This window comes from Phalacrocorax carbo, chromosome 3 (genome assembly GCF_963921805.1).
Source record: "Phalacrocorax carbo chromosome 3, bPhaCar2.1, whole genome shotgun sequence".
In the NCBI taxonomy this organism is placed as follows: domain Eukaryota; kingdom Metazoa; phylum Chordata; class Aves; order Suliformes; family Phalacrocoracidae; genus Phalacrocorax; species Phalacrocorax carbo.
In genome coordinates, this window is record NC_087515.1 from 50,093,725 (window position 1) to 50,106,279 (window position 12,555).

The 12,555-nt window shown below is 41.5% G+C and overlaps 1 protein-coding gene across 5 annotated transcripts in view; it reads right to left on the reverse strand.

Moving 5' to 3' along the window:
• Positions 1-1,454: 1,454 nt before the first annotated feature.
• Positions 1,455-12,555, reverse strand: part of CCDC85A (coiled-coil domain containing 85A) — an 85,532-nt gene continuing 74,431 nt past the window's right edge. For 2 of the 5 annotated variants that reach the window (XM_064446868.1, XM_064446866.1), the window contains one exon: positions 1,455-3,507. In XM_064446868.1, the coding sequence (XP_064302938.1) occupies positions 3,458-3,507 (50 nt within the window). In that variant the 3' untranslated portion in view covers positions 1,455-3,457. Of the gene's footprint in view, positions 3,508-4,155; positions 4,158-7,460; positions 7,571-10,574; positions 10,695-12,555 lie in introns of all 5 variants that reach the window. The other 3 variants (XM_064446870.1, XM_064446869.1, XM_064446871.1) reach the window with 3 other exon arrangements.

The window sequence follows — 12,555 nt, forward strand, 5'->3', positions numbered from 1 at the left end:
GTGGCTGGGCCACTTTCTTCTGTATCAAATTGGTGAGATCAGTATAAAGAAGTCACACCACCCTCAGACTTACTTCAAAAATGTATAAAGAATAACATGAACCAGTGCCCTGGTATTCGTTGGGGAGGTACTGACAGCAACGTGGAATGCCTGTGGGGCATTTGGTGTTTGAGAGGTTCGAGCAGCACAAAGGAGCATGGAGCCGGGTGCCGTCTCCACACTGCAGAGGCTGTTTGGGCTGGCTGTGCTCAAAACATTAAAAAGGGCACACTGGCTTTATGCCACCTTCATAAACATGTCCATCAACTGCAACCTTTGGGGGATGGGCTGTCCTGAAACCCTTCACTTACTGAAAAATAAACTGCCATGCTTTACCTTATAACCCTTCAGCAAAGCAGCTTTTCTCCACTCCAGAATGTAAAATCCACTCACTACCTCCACTACACGAGCACTATCTAAAATTTATAGCTCATTCATGCTCAGCTTAGAAGCTGGGAATGGCCCTGTAACAACACATGCAAGTTTTTGACCAAAGCAGACCTATGCTAAAAACAACTGAATGAGGAGTCCATGAGGCTTGGCACGATTACATTTTACTGAAAAACGCCTAAGCATGTGGGCAGAGAGCAAGACAGATGAGATGAAGGTCCGTAACTACTACAGCAATTTTTATTCATTAGCGCAGAGACATATCAGCAGGCTACAGGACCTCTCAAGAGCACTGACCCTCCCTCTCCACACGCTGCACACTTTCTCCTCTTAGTAAGCTGTATTTTTAGGAGGCCCCACAGGACTTATTAGCTTCAAGATAGTGATTGTACCAAGTATTTTTTTCCAGAAAATTTAGTGCAAGTTTTCTGCTCACTGGCAGAGGCAGTAATAGGCAGCCTTTTTGCTGCATTTTCTCCCAAAACCCGCAACCCACGGAGAGACGAGGGAGCCCGGTCCCAGGACAGAGATGCAGTAGGCACAGGAGGCCAACAACATGCAGTAAGACACAACCAGCCTCCCCCGTACCACAAGCACACCTGTGTCTCTTACCTGAGCGAAACAGCTCCAGCAGCTCTGTATTGCCCTGTCATGGCCTCAAAGGCACACTGTGCAAGAAGAGGGGAGGAAGGGCCCCACACAGGTGCCCTGAGGCTGCTCTTGCAGCACAGCCAGGGACTTAATGTGTTGCACCTGGGGCATACAGCTGGTGGCAACCTGGAGCTGCCCCACAGTGCCTGCTGTCTATATATAATACATGCAGTAGCTACCTCAGTTAGCATAAAAGATACAAGCAATTCCATATATCTGGGATTTTTTAAGACTCCTGGAGAGACAGTGAACAAAAATCCACAACATGCAGGTAATTTCTCAACCAAGCAGGAAACGTTTCAAATGGCTCTTTTAAAGCAAACTGCATGTAAGCCCAAGCACCTTGCAGATTTGGTCATTAAAGGAGAGCAAACAATGGTGCAATTCTATAATTTATTACCGTTGCTAAGATGAACACAGATACTTGATACCCAATCGTATGCAGAACTGTAAAAAAATAGTTTTAATACAGTATCAAAATTTACAGAAGTGTAGTGTCAAAAGACCAGTGTCCCTCAAATTAGCCCCTGCACGACGTACTGCAGGCACAAGTACATTTTTTACATTTTTTTCATACATGTATATAGATATATAGGAATACAACAATTGAAGTTTAACTATGCAAACGATACGTATGGGAGAAAAAAACATGTAACAATAACAGACGACTGTTTGAGCTGGGTAATATAGAAGAAAATATGCAAGAGTGCAGTGTTTCAAAATGGAAGGCCGGACTCTGCATTTCCAACTCAAGGAGACAGAGCGAACAGGAGTTTTGCCTGAGAAAGCAATGATGGGTCAGAGGCCTTATGCCAAATGGTACCAAGTAAAAATAACAACAGAAACCAATATAATTACTACCGCAAATTAACACACTTCTTCTGAAGACAGTTAGCAGATTTACATCATACTCCTATATAACAAAAGATCGTACAGCGACTGAGCTACATTCCACTGCAAATAGCCCACGAATACAGCACGTTGCAAGCTCAGAGAAAACAGAGGTTCTGACTTTGGCTCACGTCTTAGTAACCAAGAACAAACCAGAAACCCAGGAATTGTTGCATTCCTATTTTTTAAGAAACTTTTATTAGTCTTTTTGATACTTGGCTATGGTAAAAAGTTAAGCAACAGCATTCAGTCACAAGCCTGTTGCACATTCATAAATGAAACTATCATTGCTTTTTGATATACACAAAATACCTATCGTTGCAGTTCAATACACACAACTAGTATCATACATATAGATAAAAATAAACTAAGCACATCTAGGGCACCGTCTGGTCAAATCTTAGGCAATCTGAACAAGAGCCTTCTGCCTCATAATAATGAAAGACATGCTCTGAGTATAATAAAACCTTTTTCATTGAGAGAACACTACAGTGGCAAGAAAAGCTTTTTTTTTTTTTTATAATGCAGTGCAATCTTTTAGATCCTTATAGACTCTTGTTAAATAAACCAGCATGTCTCTAAATTAAACAGTAGAAATTAGCATTCTGACAATTGGAAAATACTTTCTGGAAAAAAAACAAACAAGCCCAAAAAACAAATTTCGGATGGAAATTCTGATTTGAGACCTGTAATAGTGATACCTAAGTATTCTGGTCATTAAAGGGCTGCAAACATCGTACACATCTTCAGAAGATGTGCATGAAAGAGAATCAAAAGGAAAGCTATCTTTACTTTCATTTAGAAAGAAATTGTGTTTCACTACAAGTTCTGTAGTTATGCTACACTACTGGCTGGTTAGGAGACTTTATGGTCTTTTAGCACCTCCAAAGGCAGGTATTCTACCAAAACAACAAAAAAAATCATCTAGAAATTGCCTAAGCACCATTAACCAATATTTTACAGACTGATGTGTGAGTTAGTAAGAAGTGACTTTCTCAAAACTGTGGAGACCAAAGGCACAGTTTATCCATGCCTCTCCAGTCTCGTGAAAAACCTCTGTTAAATCCAGTGGAAAATTCATTCAGACTTACTAGAGATTCACTGTAACCAACCAAAATACAACTTATTTCATGTAACTCCTGCAGAATCCCAATTATCTGTTAGTTAAGATGGAAATACCTCAATGCTTCTAAATGTGGTGTGTTGAAGTGACGACGCAGCAGCAGCGTTTCACTAGCCAGTATACCAAAACAGCAGTATTTGGGGGACACTGACAACACGGCTCCTCCAGAGACCTCTGTCAGAATCTTACTAGTTTCCAGCGAAGTCTCTTGTAGCGCATACAGACCCTGTCGTCAGCTGGGAAGTCACTGTGGACACAGTCAGTTCTTTCTCCTATCGGCAGTTTAAACTTTCTCTTCAGAGAGCGGATTTGCTCAGGGCCTCTTACATAGGTCCTTTATATTGATTTCCTGACAAATGTTGTCTAATTCCAGGGCACGACCCTGCAGCATCTCCAAGTTTCCTCCACACAACCTAAAAGGGAGGGATGGAAAGAGATCTCATTACAACCAGTTAAGAGGGACTGGTGTTCATATAGACATGCATCTGGAAATGCCACACGTTCATTAAGCAGACCATGCACAGCACAGGTAAGGACAGAGGGGAGGGACACACAAAAGGAGAAGAGAATATTTCTCAAGGGATACAACATTCCTTCTGAACACAAAGAGCACATGCTTCTAGGTAAAAATTATTAAAAACAGAGACAAATGAACTAGCACGTGCATCACCAGAATATTTTGATACAAGACTAATAACATTTACAGGCCTCAACTGAAACTTTGTCAACTATTTCCCAAACCACATCTCTTGCAGAACACAATTCAGAAGCATGAAGCTCAGTCCAGAGGATTCTAAATATTTCTAGTTTTAAAAACACAGAGCAGTTCTCCCCTTTTTTCAAAAAATTTACTTTTTCTCTTAAAATCAAGCAAGGAATTAAGTGTTTGGTTTATTTCATTTGTTCTTCCTTGCAACCAGAGGAATTGTGCAAGTAGTCACTATTCTATACATGCTTGTGTGCTTTGTTGAATGAGAGTGAAACCCAGAATTTAGTAGGAGTTAGCAATTTTTTTTTTAATGCGGACTATAGTTTATAAAGGTTTCCTTCCTCATACTCACATCTACTCCCATTCATGATTGCATAACATCCATGTTACAATTACGGAATTAAAATGCAGATAAGTTATACCAAAAAAAAAAAAATTAGGAAACTACTTTATAGTGATTCATAAAAACGTTGACCAATTATAAGCAGGAGAATTGGTAGCTTCTGTCATATCGTCAGGCATCTCTTCCAGGACCATCAGAAACAAGAGGGGTGACTACTACCACACTGTGTGTTGCAATTTAAGATTATTTCTGTTTAATAATAATCAACTAGCAACCAACTGAAGTATAACTACTACTAAACCACTCATTAATCTCTGGAGCAATAACAATACGACTGTCAAGAAAGACAAAAAACTGTTTTCCATTGTCATTTTTTATTATTTTTATTTTAACAGTGCCTGAAGCCCAGGAGTGAACAGAGATTGCATTAGCTGGAACTGAATAAACACAAAGCAGCTGGATCCTGGGAAGTCAACACCCTGAAAAGACAACGCCAACCCCAGTTCCTACAGCTGATGAGCAAAGGCAGAACAACCCCAAGGTCCTACTGTTATTCTGTGCAAGCAATGGGAAAATAATCCAGTTCCTCTGAGTCTTTGCTGAAGAAAACCTGAGCATAAGCATGAAAAACAGAAACACTACACGATTGGAAGCAATAACACTATGGTCTTACTACACAGGGCCAAACAAATAAAAGTCCTTTAAAGGGAGCTGTCTTTAATACTAACGGGTGGGCGTAACCCAAACCCTGCAAACTTTCCATATGACCAGAATCTTGTCGCCTGAAATCAGAAGGAAAACAGGTGGAATCATGTTACCGTCATAAAAATATGCATGTCTTTTAGCTATGTTTGCTGTATTGCAAAACACTGTGCCATGGTGAAAGCATGAAAAATGGTGTTTCAGTGAAACATTCCAAATCAGCTGTCTACGGCTAAGACATTGGAAATGGCAGAGGGCTAGATGCAAGGATGCAGGTGTTTCTTTCCAACATTCCTAACTTCATATTATCAGAAGTAAGACCTCTTGGATAGCTTTTGTACCTACAATTTCAAGAATTTTTCTGGTCAATAAACATTAGACAATATTTACCAAGCAGTTAATGTTGACACAATAATAAACTAAAAGGTGATGCTTCCAAAGTCCTTTATTTCCAGGTGAACAAATGAGCCCTGATGCTAGGAAGGGACAAACGCATACAAGACAGCCCTGGAAAGCCAACACCCTAAGCAGAACTGACAAGGTGGGGTCAAAAGGAACACTCATGCCATTTTTATGGATGGGAGATGGAGCAATCTTTATCAGCAACCACTTCGGCTCGGGCATATAGTGCAACAGATGCCTGGGTCTCAAAGGCATCATGGTAATTTTATTTGCCTCCTTTTCAGAAAAGTGGGATGATATAGGCTAAATTTACGCAGATTTATCACCAAACTCTCCTTTCATGCTGGCGGTTCTTTGCACAGTCATGACAGCTGTACATATCGCTGTGCCCTGTGCACATATGCGTTTGGCCCTCTGCACTGTATGTGCCTTTTGGATTTGCATATAGGGTTGTTTTCTTCTCTGTTCACTAGTTCAACACTAACTTGTCATAAGCAGCACTAATGGAATTACTTTGCATTTACAAGCACTCAGGAGAAAATGTGATACTTATGCATTCCTGAATGTGTTTTAAATAGTTATGACAGCATAAAAAGCCCAGTACCAAAAACTGCACTCAAAATTTCAGTAGAAACCTTGTCTGAATAAAGGACACCTACAAGGTTCATGATACTGTCATGGCAATTTGTTTCTAGCTTACTTCTAACACACCAGAGTGAAAGGATGGAGGAATCTTCTCCCTGGAAGGCAGAAACCTGCACCCTAACCGCAGATGACAGCAACTACATCACCTGCTGGCTGTGGCAGCATTCAAGGCCTGTGGTACTTCATGCACAGCATGAAGCACTCACGGAGATCTCTGGGCTCCCTGACCCCTCTTGCCCAGCTACCCCACCAATCCCATATGGCATATCCCATCCTCCCTTTGGCTCCCAGCCCCAGGGAGCATGCTGCAGCCTTGTGAACAAAACTTACCTGTAGCCTGAGGAAAATCATGACAAACAAACCTCCAGACTTAATCCAAACATTCCTGTGCTTTGAAATTACCTCCATGCTCACTAATACACGATAAACTATCTCTAAACCTGCTCCTACATATTGCTACATTCTCCTAAGACAATGCAAGTTTATAAATACAAAGCAAAAACATTCCCAAATCTGTTGTTGATGAGGCAGTACCAATACCATCCGCACATCCTGAGGAGAAAATCTGCACATCCGTTATCTTGATAAAGTATCAACCTGATCATACGACACCATGAAGTTCATACAACACGAGCTATACATCCAAATTGCATTTCGATACCAATTAAGACTATGCATCAAAATTAAAGTGCCCAAAATGACACTTGTTGTCATTCTACTGTTTTCAAAGGCAAAACGATGCCATGGCAAATGTTCCATGTAAAACCCACAGCACATAAAGCTCCAGCAAAACAGTGAGCTATAAACCGGAGGAACTGCAATGAGAATGCAAAAGAAAAAAATACACATTATAATTAGTTCATCACACATCCACTGTACTTTTAACATGGACTATATGAATATAAGGAAAAGTAAAAGCAGAAAGGAAATAACCAACTATTTTAAAAGTATAATAATATATCAATAGTTTAATCAGACATAGATCGTTAACAGTCAGAAGAAAAGATAACATTTCAATGCCAGTGGCAGAGCTCTGAATGGCTGGGGATCAAAGAGACAAGGCACTATACAAGTATATATTTGGGATTTACAGAAATGAATTGATACTTTCAAATTTAGTAATTAGCATTTTAGAAGTAACACTACTTACATCATGACAACTTTTATGGATTACTGTTAAATACCTATTAGTTAGAAACTGCTTTGATACCCATAAATTGCAAAGCAATAGTCTAGGCAAGAAAATGCATAGGTGCCCTTGTACCCATGGGGAAACTGAGGCTTCCAGACTTCATCATACCTGCCAAATTTAATCTTACGAAGGATAAATCCAAGTCAGCTGAGTCATACAGTACTTTATCCCAGCTATATTATCACACACAGATTTTTCTGACCAACATGTTAAAATTATAGTGTTCCTAATAAAACAGTAATTGCATTACGGAAACAGTAATTGACTTAATTTCCATATAAAATCTTCAAGGGCATATTGTCAGCGTTTAAACAAAAAATACTTTGCATTTTCAGGTGTTTCCAGGCTCAATATGGAATATAAAATTAAACACCTTAAACTTGAACTGCACATTTCTCCAGCCACAGCTTTTTCTGTCTCACTAAGGTAGTGGTAAGAATTTTTAACAGCCTGCTGATTTATATTTTCCCGAGCTTCTAAGACAAAGGTACATTAAAAAAAAAAGTGGGGGCAGAATTTTACTCTACAAATTTGTTTCGCAGTCACAAATAACAGCAGTGGTATATTTAAGCTTTCATGGGTCCTTCCTGAGTATAGGCATGCATATATAACTGTCCAAGTGCATGTAAAAGTAATTAGACCGATTACAGCATTCTGGATTTCAGGGCAGGAGGGATCATTAAATCTTCTTGCCTGACCTCCTGGGTACCACGGAACACTTACTTTTCTGCAGCAACTCTTACACTTAGCCTCAGACCTTGTCTTCGATTAAAGCATACCTCGCTTTAATTTGTAGATGGCATAGTGGAGCTTCCAGTAGGTGACACTGAACTTGGAATAGGAAAACCTGATGCAAGTTTTGCAGGTAAGCCTGTGCCAATGGTTATCCAGGCAGTCATCCTAGATAGCGATCATCATTCCGTAAATACAAACCCTGTTCTGCAGAGCAAACCTTTGTGGAATATGCACATCTCCATGCACAAGCATGCAGTTTGGTCATATACAACTTGCAAAAAAAAATAAACACAACCTGCCAAATAAAATAACTCTTTGTATATCCCTAGTGATACCGCTTGCACATAGGGAATAATCCCGTAACGACTGGGAGGGGGAGGAAGATAGCCAGGTCCCGAGCATGGGGGACACACATGGCAATTTCTTCCTTCAACCACCCTACATAACGGATCAGGTCATGGAAGAGCCTTTCTCAGATCAGCTGCACGGCAAAGCTCTTCTCTTTCTTTCACCACTGTCTCCACCAGTGGGAGATTCACAGGCAACTTTTTTTTTAAAAGTCTCCTCATTACTCAGGAAAAACAGCACTATTTTTAGCAATGATGTCCCTCTGTTTTCTTAAGGATCTGTCCCTTTAAAATACATTCTTTAGATTTCTTGCTATGCAGAAGAGGATTGCACTATGGGGTTTTGTTACAAAGACTATTACTTTTTTCTTGCAAGAATTCCAGATTTCAAAATTGGTCAAGAAAAGCAGGCTCCTTGTTTTGGCTTGCTCTTTCTCCTGTGTCTGATTCTGCTAAGTGATGCATGCACAAACTCTGCATTCTCCAGAAAGGCAGGATCAAACCCATATGCTTCACTTTGAGAAACAGCAGGGTCTAGGTCCTGGCTGGGGACGGGGAAGGTTGGGCAGTCTGTTTAGCTGACAGCTCACTTTCCATTTCAAATGTAACAGTATCATTTGTATCTCTTTCTGCCTGCCGCAATACCTCCTAGCAAACTAAAAGCTGAGCTTTCACATCATATTGAACTAATTTATGTGTTTTTCTTACCAACCCATTTCAACAACCAAGGTAGCCATTGTTCAAATATTTCACTTACACCAACCAGCTATTACATGTTGTCAAAAGCATGTTGTTAAATGTTCCAATCAGGGAAGCGTCTTCACCAATGGGTGTTTTAAGAGAACTACAGCAGGATTTTTTTCAATAATTATGCATGATCTCTTGACAAAATTACTTGGCATAGCTTTATTTTCTAGGCAACAGCAGGTGATATATCTGGAAGGTGTACACAGGACCTCGAGCACTGCTGATCTGGGCACCCCTCTGCAGCTGGGAATGGTGGTTCATCATACCTCCCCTGTAGGAGGGCAAGACCAGCACACTCATGGGCAGAGTGCTCCTGATGGGGATGAGGTCAGGGTGGCCATTAGAGAGGGAACCTGCAATTGTGTGCATGTGGCAAAGGGCTCAAGCCCTCTGCTGCCACTTCCTTCCCATTCAGAAACCAGAAAAAACAGGCAAGGTGGCTGTGGTGAAGCCCTGCACCTGGGTTTTATGTTACAGGAAGGGATCTGATTGCAGTAATTTGTGCACAGTTCACTTGCATAAACCTATTTCCTCAGGCTTCATGGAGGAGAAGTCAATGTCATCCAGCCATGTGGAAGATAATCACCCTGTGCATAAACTCAGATGTCCAGGCAAGTCACCAGCACTACTGAGCCCTTACTGCGCACCGTGCATCTCCATGAAGCTCAAGAACAGAGCAAATGCCTACAAAAGTCCCTTCCAGTTGTCCCCTGAAGGACTGGTTACCCTTCAAGTAACCAGTTTCCTGCAATATCTGTCTAGGTGGGGAATAACACCCACTTAACCAAATCAATATTAAAGCAGTGTAGCTAACGAGTAAAGTACAGGAGAGAAGACCTGCACAAAGCACCAGAAAACAATCATGCCAGAGTTAGGAGACAGGAATACCGAGTCCTTGCTCTCTCCTCAGCTCACCATCAGTTTTCAAGCTTCTCCAGAAGAGCGTGGACACAGCTGACACCCATGCTGCAGGGGGTCAGTGAACTCGGCCACTTGTTGATTCAGATCACCTGATAAACGGTTCCACCTTGTAACAGCTTTCTAAGTTTCATGAATTGCAACAGTTTCACTGTCAACATAGGTAAGACCTTGCTAATTTTCCCCTCTGATTGCTTGTGTCAATTGCTGTTTATCAATGCAACACAGGTCTTTGCAATCCAACCTTGACTTCAGAGTAAATCACATCTGCTCTCAAAGAAGTTTCAACACTGACCTTGGCATCATGATGCATGGTCTTCAGCCCAAAGTTCTGCTATTTTATTATGAACATACCATGTGCTTTAGCTTTGCATTAAAGTATTTCTCTCCACATGGGTTATGGGAATCCATTATATTCTGCTGGAGAACAAATATGCATCCTAGATGAAGTAGAAAGACTTCCTTATTCAGAAAAACACCACTTTTAGCTTCAAAGAAAATCTGTACAAGTGTAAGCAATTTGGAGAGCAGCTACAGCTGGCAGCACCCCCATTGCAAAGGCCGGATCCCTGCCCCGACAAACACACAGTCCACAGATGCGATGAGTGACAAACAGAAAAACAATCTTGCTCATGACAGTAACATCCCAGTGGTGTCCACCGGAATGTTGCCAGGACAATATGACACGTGTTGAGCAACAGACATGACATTTTGCATGGACTGTACCAGAGGAGCGTTACCTTCAGAGCATTTACCACTGAGTCAGACTGCTGAGAGGCTGAGCCATGTCCACTGATGCTAGCTGGCTCGTTTGCAGAGCAGTAACTCCCCTCCGCCCCTCCTGGCATCCTAATGCGATCCTTCACAAAAAATTAAAAACTATTTAATAAAGAAAAGGGTTGGTAACTACTTAAGACAGATGTCTTTTTTTTTTTTTTTTAAAAAGCTGAGAAGCACTAAAGGCGTGTTTCCCTCCAAAGTCCCCCTCTTTTTGAGCCACGGTAACCGAGATCCATGTGCGGTAGCTCAAGTGCTACTGCTGTGTGCCACCCAAACACTCTGGTTCTCAAGGGTGTCTATCTGGAAAATCAGGACACAGTAATAAAATTTCCTATGTATGTACATTGCCTCACAAAATCCTGCGAGGTTCTGAGAGATATTTCAACTCCAGAGGAAGGTTTTGAGATTGTCTACATTTATCCCAATAATTCTGGAGGTTGTTCCTTCACTAAAACTCACATTTTTTCAAAGTTGCTGCAAGGTTTACAGCACAAACTCAGCTGCAGCTGACCCGGGAAGGAGCTAGGAGCTCTGGGCTGCCAGCTCACTCCTTCCCTGCCTCTGGCTGCTCTGGTGCAAGGGCATCTCCCCCTGCCTGCCTGCGAGATGTCAATTTATACCCAACAGTGACAACCTCAGCGGCTTTTTCCTCCCATTGAACAGCTGGAAGGGTTCTTCAGGACACTGCCAAAAAAATGCAAGCTACCTGAACTCTTACAGCTCAGTCACCTCAAACTTTGCAGGATGTAAAGCATTTCCTGGAGTGACTGCAGTGCCGAGGTAACATGAGCAAACAGCCTGCTCCAGAGGAGTGCTAAAAATACCCCTGCTGCATTCATGGACAGCAATGTGATAGCTGCAGCACAGACGGCCTGAGTAGACACTTCTGAGGTGCTTTCAACCTGACCTGCTTTTCACTGTCATTCTTCATGCAGAATTTTGTTTAAAAAAATGAGAAATATAAAGAAGAAAAACATTTCTAAGATTGAGAGATGAAAAGTCCCTTTCTCACAGAGTAAGAAACACTGTAGGAATCATTAAGAAATAATGTAGCAGTAATTCCTGCTAGATTGTGTGGGAAATGCATTTCTGAAGGAAAAATAATGACAGTGGAAAGAGCCTCTGACCAAAATCAGTGCCCCGATGTGCATTAAGTTGCCCCACTGAGCAAGCACATGGCACACTGCAGTCTTTTTGGGGGTGTCTGTAACCTAAACAATAGGAAAGATGAAGGTGGGTGTGGGAGAAAAAGGGCACAGAGAGATGACATGAGGCTGAACTTCACAGATCCAGTCTGCCTGAAAATGTTTAATTGAAAAGTACCCCAGTCCAAAGCAAGTTTATATGCTGTGCATGACTCCGTCAGGATATGCCCAGCCCTCTGTAACCAATGCTGCATGGCTCACAGCAGTGCCAAAGGGGCACTTCACAGAGAGAACCCTCGCAACTACTGAACATGTTAGGCTCAATCACAGCAGTCGTCTGCAGGACTGAACCTTGTATATTAAAAAAAACCACTAAAAACAATTTAGAAAAAGAAGAGAATGCTACATATACTCAGCCCATGGAAAAAATACCTTGAGTCTGATTATGAAACCCCATTTGGTACACGAACTCGTCTTCCAGTGCCGCCCTCCCACCAAGCAATGGATGTAGTGTAAACCGCAGAAGCGGGCACTAATGGATCTCATAACTAGGCTGACAATACTGGCACACACTTAGGGCAGCATGCAGTGTATCATCCTACAATTCTCCACAGCAATGACTATTATCAATTTGCTGTGATGTACGGAGGGAGGTTTAGGACTTTTTTCTCTTTGAGAAGGTTTTATAGATCTGTTAGTGACTGGGCAGACTTAATGCTATACTTTGGAAAAGGAAATGAAAGAGGAAGGAAAAAGGGTAATAAAGCAAATTGCAGCAATTGTGGTTTAGGATAAA